This window comes from Myxocyprinus asiaticus, chromosome 13, assembly GCF_019703515.2.
Source record: "Myxocyprinus asiaticus isolate MX2 ecotype Aquarium Trade chromosome 13, UBuf_Myxa_2, whole genome shotgun sequence".
Classification (NCBI taxonomy): Eukaryota; Metazoa; Chordata; class Actinopteri; order Cypriniformes; family Catostomidae; genus Myxocyprinus; species Myxocyprinus asiaticus.
The window spans coordinates 38,660,181-38,676,451 of record NC_059356.1 but is presented as its reverse complement, the minus strand read 5'-3'; the positions used below and the strand labels follow the sequence as shown (position 1 = coordinate 38,676,451).

Below are 16,271 nucleotides of genomic sequence, written 5' to 3'. Positions count from 1 at the left end.
TGAAGTTGTTTTGCCCTGGCCCAAAAGTTTTCATTATATTATTAAATACACTGATCAGCCACAACATTAAAACCACTGACAGGTGAAGTGAATAACATTGATTATCTTGTTACAGTGGCACCTGCCAAGGGGTGGGATTTATTAGGCAGCAAGTGAACAGTCAGTTCTTGAATTTCATGTGTTGGAAGCAGGAAAAATGGGCAAGCGTAAGAATCTGAGTGGCCAAATTGTGATGGCTAGACGACTGGGTCAGAGCATCTCCAAAATGGCAGGTCTTGTGGGGTGTTCCCAGTATGCAGTGGTTAGTACCTACCAAAAGTGGTCCAAGGATGGACAACCGGTGACAAGGTCATGGGCGCCCAAGGCTCATTGATGTGCGTGGGGAGCGAAGGTTATCCCGTCTGTTCCGATCCCACAGAAGAACTACTGTAGCACAAATTGCTGAAAAACGTAATGCTGGCCATGATAGAAAGGTGTCAGAACACACAGTGCATCGCAGCTTGCTGCGTATGGGGCTGCGTAGCAACAGACCGGTCAGAGTGCCCATGCTGACCCCTGTCCACCGCCGAAAGTGACTACAATGGGCATGTGAGCGTCAGAACTGGACCATGGAGCAATGGAAGAAGGTGGCCTGGTCTGATGTATCATGTTTTCTTTTAGATCATGTGGACAGCTGGGTGCGTGTACGTCATTTACCTGGGGAAGAGATGGCAGCAGGATGCACTATGGGAAGAAGGCAGGCTGGCGGAAGCAGTGTGATGCTCTGGGCAATGTTCTGCTGGGAAACCTTGGGTCCTGGCATTCACGTGGATGTTATTTTGACACGTACCAACTACCTAAAGATTGTTGCAGACCATGTACACCCCTTCATGGCAACGAAATTCCATGATGGCAGTGGCCTCTTTCAGCAGGACAATGCGCCCTGCCACACTGCAAAACTTGTTCAGGAATGGTTTGAGGAACATGACAAGGTTCAAGGTGTTGACTTGGCCTCCAAATTCCCCAGATCTTAATCCGATTGAGCATCTATGAGATGTGCTGGACCAACAAGTCTGATCCATGGAGGCCCCACCTCGTAACTTACAGGACTTAAAGGATCAGCTGCTAACGTCTTGGTGATACCACAGGACACCTTCAGAGGTCTTGTTGAGTAAATGCCTCGACGGGTCAGAGCTGTTTTGGCAGCACGAGGGGGACCTACACGATATTAGGCAGGTGGTTTTAATGTTGTGGCTGATCGGTGTATATTGTTAAACACTGATCAATCAAATTCACTCTTTTTTTTGATCCAGAAACAAAAAAAGGAAATAAAAGGAAATGCCTTGTAAAATAAAACATTTAGGGTATCCAGTGCAAAAAATAATAAGAAATTTCCAGTCAAGTCCAATTGATCTAGTGATATGCACACCGTCAAGACTTTGATTTGCAAAATCAGTTGTATTACAGTAGTTAAGGGCCATTTCATGTGGGTCTATTTGACATGCCAAGTCGATCTACAAATTTGTCCAACAGCACAGACAAATCATGAAAAGGGCAGCTCTAGCTACTTCTCTGATTAATGCTCTGCCAAAGCAAGTGCTAATCACTGACATTCAATACTACAGCATTTAACAAATGTGTGGAGTGGAAAAGCTGTCCAGAAAAAACATAGGTGGGTTGGTGAGTTGATGGATGGATGGCTAAATTAGCTATATTAGCAAATATTAGCTATAATGGTGCATCCCTATCATACAATACTTTGTAGACCAGCAATAAATGACAGTGCTCTCAACCCATTCTGACACAAAAACAAACAGCTCCTTGTTAAACACCAGGCAATAATGAAAGGTCAGCTCGTAAATGACTCTTAAACTTCTCTTCTTCAAGACTCTCAATTAATATCACCAAGGTTACCACAGACAAACAAAGCAGATGAATCCAGTTAGCGAGAAACACTCGATTAGACTTTATTTCACCTTAACCATTTTAAGCTTTCTCTTTTTCCCCATTTTTTTCAAACCATCAATGCTGATGCTAAGGGACAGACGACATAGATTTTGTTTTTGTACTAGTTCCTGTGAAGTGTTTGCAGCTAATTAAAGAACCAGATGGTACAGAACCATAGTTTTACAAACTGTTGATAACAACATTAACGGCAGAGATAAAAGGAATCAAAAACGTAGCATAACTTAGAGAGATGACAGGTTTCTGGTAACTTTCCTCTGGTATTTTTTTAGGTGGTTAATAGTCAATAGTGCCCTATTGATGTCATTAGCAAAATGTTTGATCTGCAATGGGAGTCTATGGTAGCCTATAGAGCTGTATGGTAAAAAGCTGTGAAACTTGGCACAAGCCTGGAGCAGGTGCGGCACGGGGTGGTAGCTGCCACCCTAAAAATGAGCTTTGCCACCCCACTTGCCACCCCAACTCGGATCCAGCTTGCATCCTGGAGACAGTGTGCAACGCTTAACCCTGTCATGTCCCGCATGGTCCATAAAAACATTCCACCCTTTATCCAGTATTAACCACATTGCCATTTTGAATTTTTTCAAAAGCTTGGGTTTTTCGGATATGTTTTCGGATATGTTTTCGGATATGTTTTCGGATATTCCAAACTGTTCGCATATACCACATCAATTGTACCTTGTACCTTGCTCCATTTATGGTTCAAAAGTAGGCTAATAATCAATTCTGTCATGTTATAAGTAATTTTCCTTATGGCTTTTAAACCACGTTGCCTAAAATTATCACCAGAGTGCTCCTTTCAATCATGTTTTATAGCGCTGGTGTGCTTGGCCCAGTAACTGTTGCCTGCAGCCATATTTTTTCATGCTTTTTCTCAAATGCAGAACGCATTGTCCCTCATAAGTGTCCCTAAATGCCCTAAATGTGTTTCTGAAGACAACATAATTAAAAAAAATAATAATATTTGAGAGTGAGGTTGAACTTCTTATGATTTTTGGCCCCCTGACACTCTCTGTACAGATTTTTTAAGGCCTTTTCTGTGTTGATTGGGATGCCAGCTTCTCTCACAAGAGTGTCTATGAGAGGCAGTTACATTTTACATAATCTGTTGCGTCAGTGGAGTGTGACAGATGGGTTGAAGGTATTACTCAGCATTTCCCAATTTCCCCCACAGGGAACTACAGTACAACCCCCAGACAGTCACTTCCCTGGCCTGCTTTCCTCCTTGCCATTCAACACGCGCAAATTGAATCTTAGAGTAAAAAATGCAGCACATCCTTTATGAACGCACATAGCTCTCCAGGTGCATGTTTTAGGTAATGATATTATATAACATTGATTGTGGCTTCTTGCTTATAATTTTGTGAGTTTGCAATTGTTGCAGAGGCTCCAGGAAGCTTTGTTGCCACAGCTGTGCTGGAGATTAGTGGTTGAATTCCTCAAAACTTGTAATTATATCATCACTTGGCTGTGGCAGCCAGTGTAAGGTTCTGGTTTTACAGGTGTTCAGTACAGATTAATTATGTGTTGTATGGACAATCATTAAACAAAATACAATCTTTGGTTTGCTCCTGGAATCTTCAGAAAACTTAGGATGAAATTGCTCACAATTTTATTGGCATTTTAATGCTGCATGAAGAAACACGTTTAAAAGGCGAATCTAACATATTTGACAACAACTGCAAATGATTGCAGGTTTAACAATCTCACTATTGACTCTACAAAATGGGTGTACAACGTTGCAAATAAACAGGGTTGGGTGGATTACTTTAAGAAAGTATTCCGGGCTGAATATTGAATACTCCCATATAAATGTTTTCAGTACAGTATTCCGAATACATCAAATAAAAAGTAACATATTCAGAATACTTTTAGAATACATATTTTTAAAGGCAAGGCACAATTGGAGGAATTAAGTGTTATATGTCATTTTTATCTAATCTGAACCGCTAAACCTCCACTTTTATCTAATCTAAGTGAATCTAAATAGCTAGTTTCTTTAAATTAGATTGGTGTTGGACACTACTTTTTTATGGACAAACAGAAGGCAGTTTATGGTCAACTAACATATTTTAATATTTTAACATTTTAATCATTTTAATCATTTTCTTAAGCCATTATTTGATTGAACTGACAAAGAATAATACATTTTGTCACAAAATTAGATAAAAACACTTATTTTCGAAATGATAACTGGATGCAATAAAGCAGTGCGGTCATGTGACAACCATGTTAATGATTTTTAACTAGGCTTGCTTGCATATTAAGGCCAATTTATGATTTGTAATATCTATATCTATCTATCTATATATCTATCTATATATATATATATATATATATATATATATATATATATATATATATATTTATTTTATTTTTATTTTTTTTATTACCAACACTTTTATTTTGGGAGCTTTTGATTCTTTCACTCATTCCTTTTTTTTTTTTTTTTTTTTTTGTTAATTTTTTCTGAATTACTTTGTATGAGATGAAATAATATAAATATGCCTGTATGTTACAATATGTGTCACACTGTACTACAAGCCACACATTTTACAGTAGTTATTTACATTTCTGTCGTCGTTTGGACTCTGATCTACTTCAAGTCATTTTCACTCTTTCAGTCTTTGTAGAACTTTCTCCCATAATTTACCTATTCATATTATTACTGTCGTTAATAAATTTAAGCGCAGCGTAGTTCTATCGGGAAGACTAGCAGCTGTACATCATCGTACCATTAGCTAGGAAACTCCTAGCCAATCACATGTAAGCCATTGCTTTATAGGTCTGCTCACAATCCATCACATTGCTGTTTCAGAATGCTAACACGGAAACCTCCACCACCACAGGTTGAGTCCCGTCCTGCACAGGGGTAGGCTCCTCGCCCCTGCCTCCTATCTCCGGCAGGATATGACGGTTCTGAGTACAACTTCTTCGGACTGCCAGACGGGGCTTACGCCAAAGAGAGACATTACATTTCTGTTTTATATTCATCAAATAAATGTCATCTTAAATTTCACTCAAGTCTGCAAGTCTTCCTGATAGAACTGCTATTTCTCAAAAGTTCTTCAAGTTTCTGATGTGGACGTGACTCACCAAATGCTTATTGTGAGCTGTCCGTCTTTCTTTACTCTGCCTTTACACAGAAGCTGCATCTGCATGTATTTACACAGCAACACTCGCGGGGAACAATGTATCATGCGCGCGAATGTTATATTTGTGGAAATAATGTTGCCGACTGTATTGATACTGCTGCACAGCTGACAGCGTGCTGACTGTTAATATGTGCCGGTGTGGTTGCCAGATATTAAATCTGGGAATCATTATACATGAATAAAACGTTGCATTTCCATTCTTTAGTGCCTACCATCAGACCTTTTGGTGACCATGGTCCATTTTTAAAGTAACCCAAAAGCACAACCCGTGATTCTTTCATTTTAACCTGCGATTGTGTTTTCAAATTGGCTCAATTTGTTGTGAAAGCTGGCAACACTGCAGTCATGCACTGCTGCTGATCTAAAAGGAAGAGAGAGCTAGTGTGTAGCGTGCAGTATTTTTTCTTTCACATCTGCTCTAATTGTGTTCATTATGAGAGAAGTATTCTAAAAGTATTCTATCAAAATTTTATAAAAGTATCTGTTTTCTGAATACAGGTGCTTGAAAACGTAACGGGGACTGAATACAGTTACTTCATTTTTGTATTCTGAATACATAACACCATTACATGTATTCCGTTACAGCCCAACCCTGCATATAAAGTTCAATAGTGTAAACTTGATGCATTAATCTGTCTACCAGATGGATTAGTGTGTGTCTCTGTTCAAGAGGAAAACATACAGCGCTAACTTTGCCGTACTGGTATGTGAGAGATTTAGTCTTTAAATTTCTAAGAATTGAGAGCTTGCCAAAGTTCACACACGATTCATCTCACCTGATAATACAGTAATGAATATCTGAAGATTGGTTTAATTTCTAAGCAAAGTACCTGCGGCTATCAGAAGTCCGAAATTTTAATAATTAAGTGGTTACAGTATGACCTTCTAAATAGGCCTGTGAGTGACTGTTGCTGTCCGCAGGAAAGACAAATCACAAATGAGATCTCTTTAATATCTCAATTGTTTCTCTAAAACAGCAATGAGATTAAATAAAAAGCAAATGGAGACTTTTGCTTAAGTGTCTTGCTTCTAAGATTTTTCCATGAGGAAATCTCTCCTCTACAGTTTCAGAATAAGTCTCAAACTGTGCTCCGATTGCTTGCAATCAGATTTCAATATTAACTTGTTTTCTCATCAAATTCTCCCAAGACTGAATTATCAGGGTTATGCTATCCACAATATCTTTATAGCTCTATACTCATGCTTTATGTCGTCAATTTTCAGAATTTTTTTATTATTATTATTGTTATTATTATTATTATTTTACAGGAATTGAAGGAGAAACATAAGCTGATGCATAAAGGAAACATAACTGAGAAATTAATTGTGTCTCTTGAGCTATTTGAAAGAGCATTTCCATGTAAGAAGCACAAGAAATAAACCATTTGTGCACCATATTACTGTGTAAACGTAATACTTGCAGGTGCAAAACTGTACAAAATTGCTTACTTCATCTCCCGAGAGTCTCACACCAGTTCACATTTACTAAGGTGCGACAAAGCCTTGAACACAAACGCATCCACTGTGTATAGCATTCCTGCATCAGTGCTCATATCATCTCTATGCTTCAACTGCAACCAAAATAAACCCTGGAAGAGTCTTGGGCTTTTTCAAAGAAGCCTAAAAAACAACAAAATGAATCCAGTCTTCACATATTTCATCTCCTTATATTGCCTTTCCTGAACAAGTCACGTATCCCATGAAAAACATGAGGTTACCCATCAATAAATGTTGCTGTGGCCTGTCCCCTTTGGCTATAAGTTTAGAGTTCAGACTATAAGAAAAACATTAGATAATGCTATGCAAAGCCACTTTCATTTAATATATAATGGACTGGTTCAGGAAAATTTAGATTGTTTTTTTTCTTTCTTGTTAGTTATTTTTGTAGTTTAAAATTACATTTATAATTTTAAAACTATATGAATATTTTTGAATTTCAATTAATTTTCATTGCAATTCTGCATGATATTTGCTACCTTAATTCAAATTCAGGAGTTTATTCAGAATTTGAAAGGCATTCTCATTTTACATTTACATTTTATGCATTTAGCAGATGCTTTTTATTCCAAAGTGACTTACAGTGCATTCAAGCCATATACTGTATTTTATTAGTACATGTATTCTCTGGGAATTGAACCCTTGACCTTGGCAGAGCAATCTGAATTAAAATACAAGAATTTAATTGGAGTCTAATCGAAAGGCATCTGCTATTTAATTCTAAAATGTACACAACCATGCTACAAAGGTTATCAGGAAGGTTTTCAAGGTCAACAGAAGTCAGTTTTCAGATGCACTGGTGATATGCGGCTAAACTACAAACCCCATCTGTCACCATTACATTTTGTTCAATATCTCAAACGGGAGGCCATTAACACCAGAGACCATTACGTTGATCCGCAGAAGTTATCTATGACCAACACTCTCTAACTAACCCTAAACCCTAACATCTCACAAAGCCAAACCAGTTTCTGATCAGTTATGGAGACTTACCTGTAAGATTTGTGGAGAGAAGGAGCAGAGTGTCGCAGGTCAGGTCAGCCGTTGCCCTGGAGATTAGTGTAATCCAGATGGTCAACACCTGCAAAGGAGGTGAAAAGGGAGGAAAATGAGACAACAAAAGCCTGGGTAAGCATCCATCTGGACTTACTGAGAGAGACAGCATGCAATGTGTAAAAGGAGGTCAACATCTGTCAAGTGCTTTTTTGATGCAGGTGTGATCGCGCACACGGTTGCACTTATCAACTGATTCCTGGACACCTGTTCAATGACGAAAAATGTATTGCTGGCAATCACACAAGAAATAAATCATTATTTATGATTGTTTACTCCTTGTTTGATATGGAAATTACCGCTTGTATAGCATAAAGTATGTTTCGATCAATCATTAACATCAATACACTTTAAAAATTATTTTTGCCTATGTTTTAAGATATGCATTTCTTTTATAACAAAATTCCAGCAAAATATATTATGTTTTGTTTTTATTTATTTTTTATTTATTTTTTTAAGAAATTAATAAAATCTATTTGATGGAATTATGTTATGAAATTGAAATGTGTAAAGGAAAAAAGTCTAATGGACTAATCTTTAGCATTGAGCAAATTTTAAAATGTTAGGAATGTCCTTGTCTTTATTCTTTAGTGTTTTACAAGTAAAACCACAAAAAAGAGGGAATGCAAAATAAAATGTATATATAATAACATACTTGTATTACTGTCAATATTCATGTTAAGACAAATTATAGCCATTGCTAAAGCTCAAAGCAATGAATATGCATTTTCTTTTTTCCCTGCTTTGTAGTAAACACTAACACAACAAATGTAACCATTTTAATAAATGTTTTAATTTGTGTTTACTAGTTTAAGAATAGATCAATGAAGACACCTTTTCTGTCGATCACTATTATTAATATTCTATTAGGAACTCATGGTCTCTAAGAAATGTTGAATTCAGTGTTTCTGTTTCAAAGCTCACCATTTGTTCTCTATAAGTCAAACATCTAGACAGAGTGCTCCCAGACTTGCAGACAAACAGAATATCATTTTTTTTATTTTATTTGATCTACTCTGAGTTTCTGCTGCTCTTGTTTTTGCGTACAGAGCATACAATTTAAGTTTGCAGCTCTTGAGCATGGCCGTGCAGCATGCAGAGCAGAGGAAACTTTACCCCGTGTTCATGACCATGCACTAAAGTGCTCATATTACACCCGCAAGGAGAATACTGAAATTCCAGGACATTTTGCGTCCGGAATGGAATTTAATTTTTCCAGGCCAGATGGCCAAAAACCGGGACGATGCCATAAAATCCAGGACGGGTGGCAACCCTAGTCAAGAAACAGATTAAAATAGAACCTAACCCCTAACCCTAAGTGTTAAACTTTGTGCTGAACTCTTGAAATTGCCCTGCACGGGTAAAAAAAAAAAAAAACTGTAGACAATGTACACAAAATTTACAGATTTACACCAAGCTGCAACTAAGCCAAATCTAGGGGCCAGAAAATCATAAAAACTTGGAGGTGGGAACTTTTGGGACCTATATCCAAAGCACCCTATCAATGCCCTAACAACCTCCAAGAACACTCTAGAACTATCTTAGCAGCAACATGCTAAAAAACGCTCAGATCACCTTAGAAACCACAAAGCAACACCCTGGCAACCTCCCACAACACCCTTGCATAGTGGCAGCGACTTCTGCACAAGCAAGCATTACTCACATTTTCTTAAAAAAAAAAAAAAAAAAAAAATCATGTTATTTCATTAATTATTTTATTTGGGGGATGGCTTTGTTTCTAACTACACCACCATAAAATAAATGATTGTAGAAATTCATTAAATTGGCTGAGAGTCAAGACCTTATGTGAAACACTAAATTTGAATGTGAATGTATTAAATGCCTGATATTGACCATGCATTAAGTTCACCAACCTTGGCCTCGAAGCACGTAATGTCCAAGAGAACAAGGCTTTCATTTCAACATTACATTAAGGAAACAAGAAGGGAAATCACAATTGTGACCTTTGAGCCCAAACATCACAGTCGCTAGATCATCCACTCATCAATTAAATGTGATTTATATTTTTCAAGCAGAATCCATTAGAGATGTTTTATTTAACTACAGCTTTACGACTAATGACTCCATGAAGAACGAGAGAGAGAGAGAGAGAGAGAGAGAGGGAGAGAGGGAGAGAGTTATTCCAAATCTGTTACTCACTCGAAGTTGTGTCGATGTAGTGACACTAGGGGTCACTCTTGGGAGCCCCAAACACCTCTGCTTTTTTGAAAAAAGGTCAATGAGAATTGGCGAGTAGAATTTGCATGCCACTCCCCCTGGACATACGGGTATAAAAGGAGCTGGTATGCAACCACTCATTCAGATTTTCTCTTTGGAAACGAGCGGTTCTATTCAGTGCACTGAATTCAATTCACTCCAAAGACGCACCTCAAAACTGCTGGATTTACTTCGCATTTCAGCGGCTTCTCCCCCTCTGCACCCGTGGAGTGCAGAGAACACCCCTGGGCACTTCGGCAGAGTGAAAATATGAGAGTATATTCTAAAAGAGTATATATTCATTTATAAAAAGAGCAGCACACACGGAACGTCTTTTTAAAGATGACTTTCTGTTTGTGTGTTATTCCTGGTTGCGGTCATTATCTCTCCGCTTCTGAAGGCCACGATCGCTGTCTTACGTGTCTGGGCACTGCCCACACGGGACATCGTTCGTGGATGAGTCATGTCCTCATTGCGAGAACAGGACCTTGGCAACATTGCGGTCGCGGCTTGCTTTTGTAAGAAAGCAAGCCACCCCAGCAGCTCCCCGCACCGGTCCTTTCATCTATGGGTTTGAGGCCGCGTTGGTTAGCACTGGGGGCGATTTGGGGACATCAATGGGACCACCTCCGCCGGGTATCCCCCCAGGGACCTCCCATTCCCCAGCACGCTCGCTTGCCCCAGTCGGGCTATTGGACGAGAGCTCTCCCGCTCTCACTACCCTCAATGGTGGAGCGGCCAGAGGGTATTCGGTGATCCCCCAAGTGGATATGGTGCTCGCGATGCACTTGTGTCCGCAGAGCGCCGCCACCTGGCGCGGGCAACCGAAGCTCCCGTCAAGGGCCTGTAGGTTTACATTGTCCCTGACGACTGTGGCCTGCGGTGCCACTGGACAAGCCGCCACCGCCCTGCACGCCATGGCTCTCCTGCAAGTACACCAAGCCAAGGCACTAAAAGAACTGCACGTGGGTAGTTCTGACCCGGGATTGATGCAGGAACTGCGCTCAGCGACCAACCTCGCTCTCCGGGTGACAAAGTTCATGGCGCAGTCTCTCGGGCAGGTGATGTCAACCCTTGTGGTCCAGGAGCGCCACCTTTGGCTCAACTTGGTCGAGATGGGAGAGGCAGACAAGGCACGGTTCCTTGACGCCCCCATTTCCCAGGTTGGCCTGTTTGGCGACGCTGTCGAGGACTTTTTCTCGGGGAAGAAGCAGACGGAGGCCTTACAACATATCCTGCCCCGGCGAGGCTTAAGACCCCACACCCTGTCTGCTCGTTGCCAAGTGCGTCCTCCTGCAGCAACAACACCGGCTCCACCGCAGCCTGCCCCCATGGCCTGGCTCCAGCGTGGAGCCCTCCGCAGGAAGCAGACGCCACCCGTCTTGCGGCTGGCCGCTAAGAACCCGAGGAAGGCTTCGCCGAGACGGGCGATCCAGGGGCGAGGAGACCCGCTTCTCTGGAGCTGGTCGACAGAACACTCCATCCCCCGGTGGAGGGCCGGGAGGAGAATCTTTTGTTGCCCCATGCCCAGGAGGCTGAGGCACCCAAAAGCCTGACAAAAGAAAGGTTTCCTCGTCTCCTGAGTCACATGTCAAGTGCGCATGGCCGTCGTCAGTACCACCATCTACCGTCCCATTTTGGCAGGTATGGCGCTCCAGCGGCAGACCCCCCCGCCCCTGTGCGCCCAGCTGTGGCACAAATGTGCCCACACCGGATTGGTTCCGGTGGACTACGGGGACGAGATTCCTCCTCCCCCCTCCTCAGCCCATCTTATGGTGGGCGGCAGGAGCCAGGTAAGTGCTTCGATGTCCCTGGACTCAGCACGGCCACGGGGCTCGAGTCCCCTCGACGTGGCACCTTGAGGTCCACCCCGCCGCGAGGCCCCACCCGCCGGTATGTCCGACATGATAATTCCCTTGGTCCCCCTCGCCCGGAGTTTGGGCACGTGGCTCACGCTTTCCAACCTGTCACGATGGCTGACCGGGACCATCGGACACAGCTACACGATTCAGTATGCCAGGTGCCCGTCCAGGTTCAGCAGCGTACGCTTCACCTTGGTGAAGGGCGAGAAGGGCGAGAACACCGCTACCTTGCGTGCAGAGATTGCTACCCTTCTGCGCAAGGGTGCGATAGAGCCTGTCCCTACAGCCGAGATGAAGAAAGGGTTCCACAGCCCTGGGTTGCGACCAATCCTAGACCTGCGAGTACTGAACTGGGCTTTGCACAGACTCCCGTCCAAGATGCTGATGCAAAAATGCATTCTAGAAAGTGTCCGGCATCAAGATTGGTTCACGGAGGTAGACCTGAAGGACGCGTACATTCACGTCTCGGTCTTACCTCAACACAGACCTTTCCTGAGGTTTACCTTCGAAGGCCAGGTGTACCAGTACAAGGTCCTTCCCTTCGGCCTGTCCTTGTCCCCTCGCGTCTTCATGAAGATCGCAGAGGCAGCCCTTGCCCCGCTAAGGGAAGTGGGCGTCCACATCCTCAACTATCTCGACGACTGGCTAATCCTAGCTGACTCTCAAGAGTTGCTGTGCGCACACAGGGACCTCATTCTCCGGTACCTCAGCCAACTGGGGCTTTGGGTCAACTGGTAAAAGAGCAAGCTCTCCCCAGTTCAGAGCATCTCTTTTCTCGGTTTGGAGTTGGACTCGGTCTTGATGACAGCGCGCCTCACGAACGAGCGCGCACAGTCAGTGCTGAACTGTCTGAAGGCGTTCAGATGGAGGACAGCGGTTCCACTGAAACTTTTTCAGAGGCTCCTGGGGCATATGGCATCCTCAGCACTGGCTTCAGACTCGAGTACAGTGATGGGCATGGCACCGCAGGACACATCGCGTGACCATCATGCCGATCTGTCGCCACCTCTTCAGTCCTTGGACCGACATTGCAGGGATTCCCTAGAGCAGGTCTCCAGGTGCGAAGTGGTTACAACAGATGCCTCCAAGACGGGCTGGGGCGCCATATGCAATGGGCACACAGCCGCTGGCTCCTGGACTGGCCCACGGCTGCATGGGCACATCAACTGCCTAGAGTTGTTGGCAGTACTGCTCGCCATGCGGAGGTTCCGGCCGTTGATCCAGGGCAAGCACATGTTGGTCCGGATAGACAACACAGGTCTACGCTCCCATTGCATGTCACAACTCGCCTGCTGTCTCCTCCTCTGGAGCGCCTCAAGTCGCTACAAGCCACTCACATCCCGGGCGACCTCAACACCGCAGCGGACGCGCTGTCACATCAGGTTACCCTCAGGGGAAAGTGGAGACTCCACCCTCAGGTGGTTCAGCTGATTTGGAGTTGATTCGGTCAAGCACAGGTAGACCTGTTTGCTTCCCACTGCCTGCTTTGGTACACCCTGACCAAGGCACCACTCGGTATAGATGCGCTGGCACACAGCTGGCCCCCTAGAATAAGCAAATACATGTTTCCCCCAGTGAGCCTACTTGCACAGACCCTGTGCAAGGTCAGGGAGGACGAGGAGCAGATCACCCTAGTAGCACCCTACTGGCCTACCCAGACATGGTTCTCGGATCTCATGCTCCTCGCGACAGCCCCCCCGGCTAATTCCCCTGAAGAAGGACCTTCTTTCTCAGAGACGGGGCACCATCTGGCACCCGCGACCAGACATCTGGAATCTCCACGTCTGGCCCTTGGACAGAACGCGGAAGACCTAAGTGGCCTACCACCCGCGATGGTAGACACGATCACTCAGGCTAGGGCTCCCTCTATGAGGCACCTGTATGCCTTAAAGTGGCGTCTGTTCGCTAAGTGGTGTTCTTCCCGATGCAAAGACCCCCAGAGATGCGCAGTCGGATTAGTGCTTTCCTTCCTGCATGAGAGGCTGGAGGGGCGGCTGTCCCTCTCCACCTTGAAGGTGTATGTAGCCGCTATTTCGGCTCATCACGATGAAGTAGATGGCAAGTACTTGGGGAAGCACAACTTGATCATCAGTTTCCTGAGAGGCGCTAGGAGGTTAAATCCCTCCAGTCCACGCCTCGTCCCCTCGTGGGACCTCTCTGTAGTCCTTCGGGGTCTACAGGGAGCTCCCTTTGAGCCCTTGGAGTCAGCTGAGCTTAAGGCACTCTCTTTGAAGACTGCCCTCCTGACTGCTCTTACTTCCATCAAGAGAGTAGGGAACCTGCAGGTGTTCTCTGTCAGTGAATCGTGCCTGGAGTTCGGTCCGGGTTACTCTCAAGTGATCCTGAGACCCTGACCGGGCTGTGTGCCCAAGATTCCCACGACCCCTTTTAGGGATCAGGTGGTGAACCTGCAAGCACTGCCCCAGGAGGCAGACCCAGCCTTGGCGTTGCTGTGTCTGGTGCAAGCTTTACGCATCTATTTGGGTCGCACGCAAAGCTTTAGAAGCTCCAAGCAGCTCTTTGTCTGCTTTGGTGGACAGCTCAAAGGGAGCGCTGTCCACCAAAGGTAGCGATGGCATATCAGGCTCAGGACGTGCCACTCCCTGTGGTGGTTACGACCCCACTCTACCAAGAGTGTGGCTGCCTCCTGGGCCCTGGCCAGTGGCATCTCTTTGGCAGACATCTGCAGAGCAATGGGCTGGGCAGCAACCAACACCTTTGCGAGGTTCTACAATCTCCGGGTGGAGCCGGTCTCTTCCCATGTATTGGCAGGCACGAGCAGGTAAGTTCCGGGACAGCTGACCGGGTGTACCGCTTGCGCATAGCGCCTTCCCCCTCCCTTGAGGTGAAGACGTGCACTCTTGACTCCTAGTCGTGTTCACAGACTGTGATCCCTGGATGACTTTCCTCCTTAGCCCTCTGGCAGTTGAGTTTGCAGAGAAACTGGCTGCCGGCCCAGTATGTGTGCTTATGAGACCCTGTAATGAGGTAGGTGCTCCACATGTGCTGGTTCTCCAAAGACGACCCCATGTTATATCTTCCGCAAGATCGTTTCCCTGTCGGTAAACTGCGTCTTCCTTGGGCAGAGGCCCCCGGTCACCATGCTTTGTAAAAACTCCTCCCCCTTCGGGTAGGACCTACCATGGGACCTCTCCACATGACATAGTTCCGACAAGACTCGGTAAGACCATGTGACGTATTCCACTCAAAATACCCATCACCCCCCCCCCTTTTTGGGCAGGGTGTGGTCTCCGCAGTGTCTTCCCCTTGGGAGGGACACCCCCCAACGAAAACACTTATGGCTCCCAGTCGGTTAAATTCCACTCTTGGGGAGAAAAGAGAGGAAAACAGGCCTCGGCTGGGCTAGCCTGTCCCTATTGTTGGGAAGTCGACTTGTTCCTGAAGGACCATTCAACACTCATAAGAGCGTTGGGGAGGTTACATGATGGACTGGTGCGCTGGCTATGAGGCACACAGCGGTCTGCCCGTCACGCACCGCCAGCTCACGTAACACAGTTCAGATAATTGTGCTGTTAGGGACCCCTAGTGTCACTACATCGACACAACGTCGAGTGAGTGACAGATAGGGAATGTCATGGTTACTTTCATAACCTCCGTTCCCTGATGGAGGGAACGAGACATTGTGTCCCTCTTGCCACAGTGCTGAACTACCCGCTGAAATGACCGGGACCTGGTCTCAGCTCCTCAGCACAAAACCTGAATGAGTGGTTGCATAACAGCTCCTTTTATACCCGTATGTCCGGGGGAGTGACATGCAATTCCACTCGCCAATTCTAAATGGTCATTTTCAAAAAAGCAGAGGTGTTTGGGGCTCCCAAGAGTGACCCCTAGTGTCACTACATCGACACAACGTCTCGTTCCCTCCATCAGGGAACGGAGGTTACGAAAGTAACCATGACATTATGTGCTTATATGAGCCTGCTGTCTCTAGTTAAAGCAATGTTATTATCAATAACAAAACTATTACAAAGGCAAAATATTTTCGTTAACCAAAGTTTGGTATTTTCAATCAATGTTGGGTTGATGATTTCATTAATATCCCAAGCTGGACTTTAGAGTATCTGTGTGTTCTATGAAAGAAACACCCCAGTTAGACAAGTTGCCATCTGATAGGTGTTGAACAACCATCCACATTCCAATTGCTGCATTTTCTGATGTTATGTATTGGGCTGCACGATTATGACAAAAATCATAGTAGTCTATAAATTCCCTAGATATTCTGATTGTGATCAATTTCAGTTAATATAATTGACATTAAAATATTTATTTTAATTTACTTTAAAGTAAGTTCCCTATCTGTCACTCACTCGACGTTGTGTCGATGTAGTGACACTAGGGGTCACTCTTGGGAGCCCGAGACACCTCTGGTATTTGATAAAAGGCCAATGAAAATTGGCGAGTGGTATTTGAATGCCACTCCCCCAGACATACAGGTAACAAAGGAGCTGGTATGTAACCACTCATTCAGATTTTCTCTTCGGAGCTGAAAGGTCATGCTCATAGAGCTGAATTCTACTGTTCA

The 16,271-nt window shown here is 44.3% G+C and overlaps 1 protein-coding gene across 1 annotated transcript in view; it reads right to left on the bottom strand.

Moving 5' to 3' along the window:
• The window catches only part of LOC127450521 (corticotropin-releasing factor receptor 1-like), a 265,090-nt gene that overhangs the window by 171,517 nt on the left and 77,302 nt on the right, over nucleotides 1-16,271 (bottom strand). Inside the window, exon 2 of the mRNA XM_051714734.1 lies at nucleotides 7,590-7,677. Coding sequence (XP_051570694.1) covers nucleotides 7,590-7,677 — 88 coding nt within the window. The remainder of the gene's footprint in view (nucleotides 1-7,589; nucleotides 7,678-16,271) is intronic.